The sequence below is a fragment of the Meleagris gallopavo genome, chromosome 4 (assembly GCF_905368555.1).
Source record: "Meleagris gallopavo chromosome 4, MGAL_WU_HG_1.1, whole genome shotgun sequence".
In the NCBI taxonomy this organism is placed as follows: domain Eukaryota; kingdom Metazoa; phylum Chordata; class Aves; order Galliformes; family Phasianidae; genus Meleagris; species Meleagris gallopavo.
The window spans coordinates 18,831,894-18,845,675 of record NC_139407.1 but is presented as its reverse complement, the minus strand read 5'-3'; the positions used below and the strand labels follow the sequence as shown (position 1 = coordinate 18,845,675).

The window sequence follows — 13,782 nt, the reverse complement described above, 5'->3', positions numbered from 1 at the left end:
AAGCGGAAGGGTTACCAACTGAAGGCATATAGCATTGCAACTGGAAACCAGAGCAGATCGCATGGAGGCTAATATGATGAAACTCTGAAATTACAATAGGAGTAAGAGGGTAGGAAGACTACATACAACCTTGCCCCTCTGATAGTTTCCAGACAGGGCTCTGTGTTACAGCAAACAGGCAACTGTTTAAAATGAGTCAAACAACATTGACCTTAGCTGGGGCACAGGATACCTTTGAAGTTATGATTGCAGTGAGTGCTGGACACCTCCACGTGTCTGGGAGCTTCCAATGGTCTCATCTGTTTTTCAGCACGCCTGTGCAAATTTAGTTCTAGGACTGCTGCTCATAAACTGATGCATAGGTCCACAGCTTTCACTCTATTCCGGCATCTTATGTAAACCCAAGCATTTCTTGTACGTGATCAGTCAGGCATGTTTGCATCCCATGGGCTGGTGATCATAATCACCATATACCTTTCCTTCCTCCTGTCCCCTATCTCCCTAAGAATGATAAAATAGTTCTCCTTCAGTCAGACTGTGGCACAAAGCTTTCTTTATCATAGCCTGCAATCCTAAACCCCCTACATTTTCTAAGCTGGATACCTGGCCAGAGCCCACCAGGGCACTCTTCCAACTTGCATTCTTGGATTTACTTCCCATGCTAGCCAAGACTGGGCAGAAAAGACAGTTTTGCCCTCTAATCTTGGCCTCAAAGTCAGAGGCAGTCAAGGCATGCATCCAGACCAGTCTGGACCACAGCATAGATACTGTTTACAGACAATATAGATGGCACAAACAGTATCCTCACCAACAAAAAACTTGAAACTACACTTAAAAATGGTAACCTTCCTACCATACAGAAGCTCCAAGTTTTGGCAGCAGCCACAAGGTTGCAACAAGATATCTTTGATGATTTTACAGTGTCATTTTGGAGTCCCAAATTCCAGTTTTATGAGGAGATACTAAATTTCAAAGCACTGAATATTTCTCTCTGACAAAGCCATAGGTTTTTCACAGCTCTTCTCACGTTGATGAGAAATACAAACTCCTAAAAGTGAGTACACCACTCCATTATGCCACTATTCTTCATGAGATTTAAGTGAAAAATCATGGCCTCATGAGTGAGGTTGTGAATTCAGGATCCTCCTCCTGACAGAATGGAAAGCAACTCTGGAATTTGCTACTGGAGTACAGCGTTTTTAAAAGGCTCTTCATTTTGAAAGTGTGTACCTCTCCTAACAGAAAGGAACACAGTCATTTCTACCTCCACAGCACTGACTGCTAGATACATCCACAACTTGGGATTGCTTAAGGATTGGAAACTTTTGAAGTCTGAAATATCACAGTAATTTTAAATTATTGCACAAAAAGATAATTTAAATATGTTGAAGTACTGTTATCACAGTGTGCAAATCCCTTAAGTTAGCCAGATTAACTTGATGGAGCATTCAGATATTATTTCTCTCAAGTTTTCTAAAGGGTATTATTTTCCCAAAACTCCAGTAGAGAAAATAATGAGGATCATTGCATTTCGACCTAAAACATCTTCATGTTGAAGAATGTGATTCTTTTTAATATAAACCAAATTAAGATTATAGTATGTGATGTCCTCTTGCAAGGATCACACTACACTACTAGCATGCCACTTTCAAGACTGTGAAACAATATCATTAAAAAGGAGATTCATGATAGAGATTGTCTAAACCATAGTGACAATGACCTAGGCCTTTACACATCTATCACTGCATTGTAAGAAACCTTAACATTTTAGGTCCCATACATACAGTATGGGAATGTCATTGAGCTGTATTTCATCTTCTAACAGGAAGAAAAACTAGAATCCCACTTGCAGAATCTGTCAACCCTGATGGCACCCACCTACAAGAAGCTTGCACCCGATGCATATAACAACCAGGTATGGTGGGGAAAAGGGGAACCAAAGCAGTCACACAACCTGACTTTAACTACACTTCCCACAGTGCTTCATCTTTGAGCCAAGTCATTTATGTACATTTTGTACCAGCATTCCTTTGACACTGGGCTAATGGAAGCAAAAAAAATCCTCAGCTCCTCTTGAAATGCTTTCATAAGTAAAACCAAATGAATCTTAACTACTAACTACAGCTAATCTTTTCACCTATGTAAATGCAGCAAGATTACTACTGAGCAGAAATCCTGAGCTCTGCAACACAGGGTTTCTCGACTTAGAATGATTCACCAGCCAAACTTGCAAAACAGCCATAAAGATGGTGCAAGGCTGGCTGTAGCATCAGATGGTACTGCATTATATTGCAATAGAGTCTTGAAACCAGTTTCAGGTCTGCTCTCTCAAGTGGCTATTATAGATATGCTTTTAAAACAAAGCTTCCTAATGGAATGCACTCAGCTCTGCATATGCACACAAGCGCCTGCACCAGCATTCTCGCACATGGGGCTAGTTTATGCAGTGTTCTGTTGGGCCATATACATAGATGCTAGCACAGTCAAAGCTGTATGAGGTTCCCAGGTGTGATTGCCTCCCACCTCCATTCCTTTACCAAACATCTTCCAGATATTTGCACCAAAATTTGATAGAGCCTTTGAAATGTGTAACGGTTGGCATTCATTTTCATTGTTCAGGCTCACTACCATTACAAACATTCACAAAACATACAGCCTCCAGGCTATCAGCATAATTGCAAACTGTGACACCTTTCTTTTCCACTGACAACATTAAGCCCAGTCAAAACACTTACTTGCTGTCGCAATCAGCATAGAACAGATTTTCAGCTGTAATGGAAGAAGTAAGCTATAAAAAACTGTCCATTTTTACTAGCAGTTACAATTACTCTTTTTCTGCATATTTAACAGCAATCAGACAAGGTAAGCAGGTTTAGCACAGACTGATGCGATTTCATTTACCTGATCAGATAATGCTTGGAGACTCATTATGGAGGAAATTGTGGCCATGTGCCCACTATTGCAGTTATCTCTCCAAACATCTGAGACATTCTGCAAGAGAAGAAAGGTGGAGGAAAAAGAAAAAATGAGGGGGTGGTGAAAAATAAAATGTCTCTTTGCTTGGGCTGCTTTCTTTTCCCATGAAAGCTCTCTAGAAATTTTTTCTTCATATAAACCGTGGTTATGCTTGTCACTAGTTGACAATACATGCTTTTACAAGTTTCAGCTTTTACCTTAGATAAGAAGTACCATGCATGGCCTGGGCCATCTCAGGAGTTCCATGTAAGCCTTACATTTTTGGGAAAGACAAGATGAAGATACTGTCAGAGAGATGATAAAGGCCTAGATCGTATTGCACTGCAGTTGCAGTGAAAGGTGGAGAAAACCAAATTGCCTTAATGCTAATTAGAATTCCCAAATTTGTTTTCATCCCAGTTTGGATTATAGCTTGGATTAAAATCTAGAATTGGTAAATTTTTTCAAACTGGACCCAGCAGAACATCTCATAGAACCTTCACATCAATATATTTTAAACATACCCTTTAACGCTAACCAAATTATAATGCGGACAACATTTCAAGCCACTCTCATTTGATTCCAAAGAAGTTTACATGTTTCAAGTTCTGTTTAGATTTTGTTTTTAGATTCCAGTGAAGGGAACATTCCGAATACTAAAAACAAAATTGCTGTGAGCAAAGTGGACATCTATTTAATAAACTTGGATCAAGACTTGGCAAAATTTCTAATTTCACATCAACTTAAAATAGGATCCATTAAGGTCCATCAAGTGTAGTTCTTTTGTATTCACTTGAAAGGCTCAGGAATTTCAGCAAGGCATTTTACAAATGGAGTTTCATTTTTTATTTACTAAATAAGATACGAAATGGTCATTTGTAAGACTTGATGTTTGATTACCAAGTCCTTTCCTTTTGCTTAGGACTTAATGTTGCATAATAAGATATTTGTAAAGCTTCGTAACAGTGAGTACACATATAAAAAATACTGTTTTGACTGCGTTATCTTTTTGGTCAGGGCTTAGTACTGTACTAACACTAATGAAATTTACTTTCAGTGAGCCAAAATAGTACAAATAGAAAAGCAAGTTATTATTTTTCCTGAAGTCATTCTGAAGTCAGTTTTCTCAAGTAATTTTCTTGTAATAGCTTGGTATATTTCCAGTCTAAACCTACGTATCACTCTTACAGTTCCAGACACCAAAACCATACACTGTATTTGTCATGTAGAAACACAAACCACTGGCAGAGAATTAGAAGTAATATGCAAGGAAAAGTATTATTGGCCAATTTTGCAATCACAGCAGAGTCAGATTGGAGCAGGGAATCAAGCAGCAAGGAGCAAAGTAGACATCATATGAAATTATCACAGAACTGCTTATTTGCCTGAGATCTGTACGTCACCACCTCAGAGGTGTCAGCAGACTGGCATGTTGCTCAATGCTAAGTCCATGAATTGTGGTGCCAGGGCAGGCTGTGGTGATACCTGTCATCTCTTCCCAGATCGAGTACGAACACAGAGCGCCTGAGTGTCGCCTGGGTTTAAAAGAAGGCCGCCCATTCTCAGGGGTCACTGCCTGCCTGGACTTCTGCGCTCATGCTCACAGAGACTTGCACAATATGCAGAACGGGAGTACACTGGTAAGTCAGCAATGCACATAGCCTCCTTATCCCAGCAGTAATTTCATACATTTAATTCATTATCTTCAGTCTCTTTAAATTTATAATTACATAAGGTAGACTGCTAAAAAAAGAAACATTAAGTATTAACTGAGCTATCTTATTACCCCCTACATCATTTTTCATTTAACTGAATGAGACTTATGATGTACTAAAGAAAGGTTTAATGCAGAACCAGTAAAAGAGAAACCATGGAGACAATGGAAAGAAGACTCTATCAGGCCTGAAATGCCTGTTTCAGTGTTCCTGGCACAAAATGTTGTATATTTGTCATCTTGATTTTTTTATTTTTTTATAATCCAACTACTTTGGATTATATCTTCCACTCCATTAAAATGGAAAAAAAAATAGGGTGGCCAGCAGGCTGAGGGAGGTGATCCTCCCCTCTGCTCTGTTCCACTGAAGCCACATCTGCAGTTCAAGAAAGACGGGGAACTGCTGGAGAGAGCCCAGTGGAGGACCACAAAGATAATGGGGGCCTGCAGCATCTCACATACAAAGCTGGGGCTATTCAGCCTGGAGAAGACAGATTGGAACTTAGAAATACTTATAAATGCCTAATGGACAGGAGTCAAGTGGATGGGGCCAGGCTTCTTTCAGTGGTGCCCAGGTGCAGGACAAGGCGCAAGAGGCACAAACTGGAACAAAGGAAGTTCCACGTGAACATGAGACAATAACTTTTTTACTTTGAGCATGGAAGAGCAGTGGAACAGGCTGCCCAGAGAAGTTGTGGAATCTCCTCTGGAGATATTCAAGATCTCCCTGGATGCTTTCCTGGGCAACCTGCTGTAAGGAAGCTGCTTTAGCAGTAAGTTGCACTCGATCTCCAGAGGTCCCTTCCAACCCCTGCCATATGAATCTGTGAAACAAATGATTTTTTTCCACGACTTTCTTCTAAGTAGACTTTTCAAAGCTGTGGATTTCATTCCTGCTTGGGATGAGGATAAAGTCTGCAAGTCTTACTATCGTTTGTAACATGCACGCTCACTTTACACTTTTCCATTCTGAACTCCAGCATTTATAGCAAAGGTTCCACAAATGATAACAGAAAAACTGGCTGTTTTTCAATGCATACTGGGTGATTTCTGTTCCCTGCATAATCTCTCTGTTGACCATACAGTCAGAGTAAACATGAGGCAAAAACAAACTTCAGGTCTGAATAATCTTCAGTTGTGATTTGAAGTAATTCACAGTGCAGCTCCTATTACCAAAGAGATTATCTATTTTCTTTTAATACCAACGAAATTTGCCCTGTTTCCAGTGTCTGACTTAATTGAAAAGTCAACCACCAACAACAGAATATGTATTTTTAGCTGAGCTTTCTTCATAAGATTGGCTGATTCCATTATTTTACTGCAGAGTATGTCTGTATCAGCATCTTTTTCTCCACTGAGATATTCCCAATACTCATTTTAGCTGGAGCTAACACAATAAGCATGCTACAACATACACGGTGCTAACTTCCCAAAATCTTTATGCCGCATTAACATGACTTGCTGCTTTGCAAATCATCCTAAGGGGGAATGAAGCACAATGGCAGAATGTTATATGTCCCACTACCTCTAATAAGGTACCTAGTTAACCTATTGGAGTAAAAAAAATTTTCATCTGAGCACAGTTTTCACTGCTTTAGCTCCCTGATGCTATGGACCACACTGTTTCAGTTTAGGTGATACGCATCTATAACTGCTCCTTTCAGCACAGGTACAAGAAACATAGATATTTACACTTTGTGTTTCTATTTACGCTGTCCAACAGAGCAATGGAAGAAATGAAATTGCAGACTTCTTGTGATAATGTGTAAATTGCACAAAAAGAAAGCTTACAAGTAATTTGCCAGATGCTGATGCTGACAGTGCCAGGGCAAGGTAAAACACACAGGCTAGCATTTCAGGCAACTCGTAAGACTGGTTTGAGAGTTACTCTAATACTCCTTTCTGACAGGTTTGCACACTAACTAGAGAAGACAATCGTGAAATTGGCCAAACACCTGAAGATGAACAGCTCCACGTGCTCCCCTTATACAAAGTCTCTGATGTGGATGAGTTCGGAAGCACTGAAGGCCAGGAGGAGAAGAAGAGGAATGGCAGCATCCAGGTCCTTACCTCCTTTCGTCGAAAAGTAAGGATGTTAGCAGAGCCGGTTAAGACGTGCCGGCAAAGGAAGCTAGAAGCAAAGAAAGCAGCTGCAGAAAAGCTTTCCTCCTTGGAGAATGGGTCTAGCAAAGCTGAAAGAGACAAGTCTGCTGCAGCTCGCAACAAACAAGGCAACTCTGAGGCAGCAGGTCATGCAAAGCAGCTAGCAGGTAAGCACGTGAATCTGTTCATGTGGTAAGTGGTAAGCTTCCTAGAAATTACAGCCATTTACAGTGAACCTCAAGAAAAGTATTTGTTCTCAGCACATGAACATTTTAAATAAAAAGCAAACAGAATTCTTGAATGTAAATATCAATATTGTATATTTATAAATGCTAGAATGCCAAATTGTGGTCAACTCTGGAGAATGAAAGAAAGAAAGAAAGAAAGAAAAATAGACATACCAAAAAAAGACATCACAGAAGAAATCCTTTACTGTTGAATAGCTAATCCCTGTAGAAGTCACGTGCTTCAGCAAACCCTGCTTGCCATCCAGTGTATTGCAAAGCACCTTTAAACAACTACTGGTACTAAAAGCCATGAAGAGAAGAGTGTGATATTACTGCCAAAGAGCAACCTACAATACTCACTGTTGCTGCTATTAAAGCGATCCTCGTAATTGGAGTGGATTCTAGCCTAACCTAACAACTTTACCAAAGTTTATATACTTTGCTTTGAGACTAAAAAGCAGAGTGGGTGTTTTCATAGTGGACAAAACACAGTTAACAATTGCTGGCAGTTCTCATCACTAGATTTTAGAATCCTGGGCAGAGGTATTCATGACTATTATTACAGTAAATTCCACCGAGAGGAATAAAGAGAGAAACACAAGGCTATCCAGAAGGTCACTGAGATACCTATGAATAGAAGTCAGCTGCCCTGTGACCCAGGGCAGGGTTTTAACCATTAAATTATACTTGAATGAATGATGTATTTTTCCTCATGTCTTCAGTTAACCTCACTGAACTGTTATCACTGTCAGTGAATGTCACCATTGTTGTTTTTTACATAAAGCTGGAGAGATATTTTTGAGACAGCTCTCTTAATGCAGATGTAGAATAATTTATTTATTTATTCTTGGGGAAAAGGTCACCTTGTGCGTGGCTATTTGTGAGCACTTTGATGCTCCATTTCACGCACTACTTAAGTGATGATTCAACTCTTCAGACTTTGTGCTTGTGACTCTGAACAGATTGCACAGTCCTCTTTTCCCCATTTCAATTAGCATCTGATCTCACTGGATGCATGCCAGAAAAGAAGAGTAGCCTTAGTATTTTTTCAGCTTCTTAAAGCATGGTATTTGATGTATCATATGATACACTTTTCTTAAAAATATCAGATATATTTATCGAGAAGAGTGTATGAAGTTTGCATTTTAAAAAAAGAAAAAAGCTTGTTTTTTTCTTTTCACATCTACAGATCTTTTACGTCTTTCAGGACCAGCGACACAACAACAGCAGCAGCATCCACAGCGTACTCTCCCTAACAACCCTCAGTCAAATGCTATTAACACTTACTCGGGTTCAGGTTCTGCAAATCTGTATGTAAGGTTGCCTAATCCAGTCAGTGCTTATCCAGGCTCTTCATACACTTCAGATCCCTATGGAGGGTCTGGTCCCATGAACCTCTATACCACCTCATCACAGCCTGCGGGGTCTTATTTGAATTCTTCCAGTCCGATGAACCCTTATTCTGGATCATTAAATCAAAATAACCAGTGTCCACCCTATCAATGCAATGGAAACATACAGATGGACAACTGTCCCTCTTACTTGGGCTCTTACCCTTCCCAGCATCAGCACATGGACTTGTATAATTGTCAGAGCCAAGACCCTATGTCCAAACTAAGCCTACCACCCATTCAAACATTATACCAGCATAGGTTTGGAAATAACCAGAGTTTTGGTCCCAAGTACTTGAATTACGGAAACCAAAATATGCAGGTAGACTCTTTCAGTAATTGCACCATTAGACCAAATGTACACCACATAGGGTCTTTTTCTTCTTACTCCACCCACGAGGCTGACGGTCATTTTATGGAGGTTGCCTCAAGGTTAAAATCTAGTCTGAGTAATCCAAGCATGGACTACGCCTCCATGAGTAAAACCACTGAACACCATCATGTGCAACCCCCTCCACATTTAGCACGTGACTACCATTCTGCTTCGACTATGTTTAGCGGTCCTCCTAATTCGTTGCATCTCCAAAATAAGGATAGTGAAATGATTTCACATGCAGTAAATGGCTTGTCTACCACGATTCCAGGTCAGAACCACGATAGGACTACACCCCAAGGTGGTTTAGATAAAACAGATGTGCTGAATCCTGAAAAAGCTGAGGATCCCGATGAAGTCTGGTCAGATAGTGAACAGAGCTTCCTGGATCCGGAAATTGGAGGAGTGGCAGTTGCTCCATCTCACGGGTCAATTCTCATAGAGTGTGCAAAACGTGAGCTCCACGCAACGACCCCCCTGAAAAACCCCAACAGGAACCATCCCACCAGAATATCCCTTGTCTTTTACCAGCACAAGAGCATGAATGAGCCAAAACACGGGCTGGCTCTGTGGGAGGCAAAGATGGCTGAGAAGGCAAGAGAGAAGGAGGAGGAATGTGAAAAATACGGTCCAGACTACGTGCCTCAGAAATCTTATGGCAAAAAAGCAAAGCGAGAGCCTGCTGAGCCACACGAACCCTCAGAACCAACGTACCTGCGCTTCATCAAGTCTCTTGCACAAAGGACACTGTCAGTCACCACGGACTCCACAGTAACTACATCTCCATATGCCTTTACACGGGTTACAGGGCCTTACAACAGATACATCTAACTTCACACCTTTGTTGGTTACCTCATCTGAAAAAAACAATTCGTCAGTAGGGTAGCTGTCACTTAGGTTTTGGGGAAGGCAAGGGTGGAGAAGAAAACAGTGTTTTTATTAAACTCATCGGTGGAAAAGGCCTCGGCACACCAGCAAAAAGAGGTAATCTTGCTAGCGCACTTATTTTCCACTGATTTTTAAGTGGTCACAGATGGCACGTAGGAAACAAGACCAAAGCATCCTATGCAAAAACAGAAACAAAACAAAACAAAGTGTTTCACAATTTACATTTGAAAACACTGGCCCCGTTGCTGAAAGAGATAATCTGCAAATGGATTTTTTCCTTCTTACAGTTCTGCACATCTGTGACCACTTTTAATGTCATCAAGTTTGCATAGTCATGGAACAGGAGCAAAAAAATTCCTATTAAAAAAATAATACTGTAGTGTTACAACTGCAGGAATCTTAAAATAACATCTGGTGCTGAATCTACGATGTACTGAAATACTGGAATTACGGCTTTTTAACACGCAGTTTTTACTGTAACATTATTAGTCTCTTAATTTTATTTAATGAAGTAGATAACATGTAAAACGTTATGAATAGACAGCAAAACACTGAATTTGTTTGGATATTCTAAAAACCATGGTGCTATCTAAGAGAATGGTGTCTTTATTTTAACAGTCAAACAGTTAATGCCTTTATAAAAATTAAAATGTCAATGATGTATTCAAATGTTCTTCAACAACAGAGAGGACCTTTTCATTTGTGTATGTATTGAATTTACCTGGTGTTAAAATAAGCTTACTTTTTAGCGTATGGAAATTATGAGGACCTCTGGATGTTGCTCATCCAGTCAAGTCCTAGAAAAGGACGATAAAATAGAGAGATATTTTTTTTTAAAATAGTGTTTCAAAAGCACTTTGTCTACGTAAGCTTGGCAACTTGATCAATGCTAAGGTACTGAGACATTAAAAAAAGAAAAAAAAAAGTTTACTTTGATTTTAAAACACAAAGATAGTTTTTTTAAAACAAAACAAAACAAAAAAAGCTTTTAATACTTTTGTTTTAGCCATGCATCTGCTAGTGGGCTACATATCCATTTTTAATACAGTCAGTTATGGTAAAAATGGGGCTTACTGGATATAAGGGAATACTTCAGTACACAAAACACACGTTTTTCTGGTGCTCATCTCACACAGCTATACTGTAAACTGTTTTCTACAATTATTATGACAAGTTCATTGCTCAAATATGTACAGTTTTAAGGAAAGAGTTTTATACTAACCACAGGTAATAATTAGCAGCATGCAACAGACTACAACTAGTTAGCTTGGGCTTCTGCTGTTTTTAAAGATCTGTATGCTCTTCAACTATTGAATGGCAGATTGCTTTTGTGTTGATAATTATGTACATTGTGGTGTAAGTCATTTCCCGGTGCAAGCATCCTCTTTTCCAGGAAGATTGAGCAGACCGAGCCTACACAAGATGAATGAAACAGGGTTAGTTCTGTGTGATTCCGTTGATTAAATAGAAAAAAAAAAATAGGCAGCTGGCTTGCTGTGGTGGTTTTAAATCATTAATTTCTATTAAAAAAAAAAAAAAGCAGGAGAGTTGTATAGTAAATTAAATTGTAAACAAGACTTTTTTTAACGCAATGCTTTAGTATTTTAGTACTGTAAAAATATTAAATCTATATATATTTGGGTTTTGAGCTGAATTCACATCATGGTGCTACTCAGCCTGCTACAAATATATCATAATGTGAGCTAAAATACATTAAAAGGTTTGAGTGATGTTCCTACTTGTCATATACCTCAACACTAGTTTGGCAATAGGATATCGAACTGAGTGTGAAAGTTTATATATTGTATACCATCTTTTTCCCCCAATAGCCTTTGAAAAAAAAAAAAACAACAAAAAAAAACCTCTCTCAATACTTGACATTTTCGCAAGTGTAACTTGAACTTCAGCTTTTTTTTTTTTTTTTTTTTTGGTTCTAAAAATTCAGGGATATTTCAGCTCATGTTCTCCTATGCCAACGTGTCACCTGTGTGTATGTAAAGCTGTTGTAGGTTAAATATATTATTCTTGGTTTTTTGGTTTTTTTTTGTTCCGTTTCCTTTTTTCCTTCAGGGATTTAATGCTTTTCTTTTGAATCCCTTCTCTAATTTCTCTTGTACATGTATTGATGTAACTAAAACTAATTTTGTAAATTTGTTAGCTCTTTTTATCGCGATGAAAGCGTTTAAGAGATTTAGAATGTTTTGCCTGTTTCAAATGAATAAACAAAAGAAAGTAGAATGCACTGAGCTGATTAAAGGGAAAAACGTAAGGCAGGGGTTTGGCAAGTGACTGTTTGCTAGAGTTTTTCAAGTCACTCTCTAAAGAAGGCTTCTCGGATACTGTAATGAATGAAAGAGAATATAAAAAGGTACAGTCTGTACAAGGGCTTCCCTAAACACGCAAACCTCCACGTCCCAGATATATCTTGTGCAATATACTGTAAGATTAAGTTTGGTTGAAAGAAATTTTATCTAAGAGAATCACAAGCTAATAATGCAAGGAAATCAAAGGAGGCCTTTGGGTTTAATGGTCAGATATTTATTATGGCAATTTTGCTCTTTTTTTTTTTTTTTTTTAAATTCTCAGTCTGTGACTTTACTCACTGCATTGAAACAAAAGTTTCACCTTTTTTAAAAAAGTTTTTTTAATGATGGTTATGTTTCAGATAAATTAAATCATTAATCTTCACCTGTGGGTGATTTTGTATTCTCCATCCAATCCATAGGAGACATTTGGTTAATAGGCCGTGCACCGTCATTTGCCAAACTGCTGGCAGCAAGAGCGGGAAGCTTAGCTGGCGAATTACTTCTGTATTGTAAATACCCAACCTGTAACTTTGGTGTACAGAACCCTGCCTCAGTTGGAACGAATGACAGAGCGGATATAAAATTGCTTGTATAGGATTATCAGGTTGACTATAGCCATACTTGAAGATGCTTCTGAGTGGTGTCAACTTTACTTGAATGAATTTTTCATCTTGATTGACGCACAGTGGTATAAAGTTCACTTCTAAAGCTAGTGGTTAACTTGTGTAGGAAACTTTAGCAGTTTGACACTAAGGTAATGAACTTCTGTGTGCATTTTCTATGCTTATGTTCTCCTTTTTTTAAAAAGAAACTTTAGTTTCATTCATTTTCATGAAACGTTTGGTATGTCTATAAAAAGAATCCAAGGATGGTTATAAATACTGTAAGTATTGTAATGTAATGCAGGTTATTTGAAAGCTGTTTATTATTATATCATTCCTGATAACACTGAGATGTGGGTGTTTTTAATAAAATTTATATTTATTTAATGCACTCTAAGTCTGTCTTACAGAACCTTGTTTTTCTCTGCCACTTTTATCAGATAACAGGAGCGTGCTCAAATGAAAGCTCTGGTGACAACCCCAGCCCAGGAGCCCCACAGGGAGTGACAGCGCTCACGGGGCTGGGGAAGCCGCCAGCCTGGAGAGATTAAAACAGCACTGTAACAAACTGCATACGTCAGCAGTTTAGAAATTGAATATGTTGACCGATATATCAGGACAAACCCTTTCCTGAGTGCCAGCAGCAGCAAGCTCAAACTGCTCAGCAAAGCAACACAGACCACATTAGTTTAGCCACCTCCATCCTCCTGTGCTGAAAAGCTTAGATGAAATGCATCATTAGAGACCCTCAAACAGGAGACCTGGGCACCACTCTTACTCCGAGTTACGCTTTGACTCGTGCCTGCTGGCCTCCCCCTCCTCACCACAGAGGAACATGGTTCATTCACTGCTGGAATTTCCCTGCTGCTCCAGTAACAGCCACAAACGCACACCTGGCCAAGGGCAGAGGCAGGGCAAGGGAGTGTCAGGGGCTTTGCTGGGTGTGTTGGCAGACTTCTTCCTACCCCCTTGTGCATTCTTTAATTTCAAATTACTCCAAAAAACAGTAGGATGCTATAGAAGAAAGAGTTAAGAAACATCAAAGTGATAAAAACACTCACATATAATCTAAGTCAAACAATCTAGAAAAATAGCAGAAGCAGTTAGAAAGAGTATTTTAATTAACAGCAAGACCTGCTGCACTTGTGGGCACTAGACAAAAGCATATTTTCTTGGTCCCTTATTTTACCTTCAAGGGATATTGGGACAGAAGCCTGAAACAT

General features: G+C 39.1%; 1 protein-coding gene across 1 annotated transcript in view; it reads left to right on the top strand.

Moving 5' to 3' along the window:
- TET2 (tet methylcytosine dioxygenase 2) overlaps positions 1–12,956 on the top strand; it is a 70,833-nt gene extending 57,877 nt beyond the window's left edge. Inside the window, exons 7-10 of the mRNA XM_085222313.1 lie at positions 1,826–1,915; positions 4,458–4,595; positions 6,579–6,939; positions 8,189–12,956. Coding sequence (XP_085078439.1) covers positions 1,826–1,915; positions 4,458–4,595; positions 6,579–6,939; positions 8,189–9,594 — 1,995 coding nt within the window. The 3' untranslated portion in view covers positions 9,595–12,956. The remainder of the gene's footprint in view (positions 1–1,825; positions 1,916–4,457; positions 4,596–6,578; positions 6,940–8,188) is intronic.
- Positions 12,957–13,782: the final 826 nt, after the last annotated feature.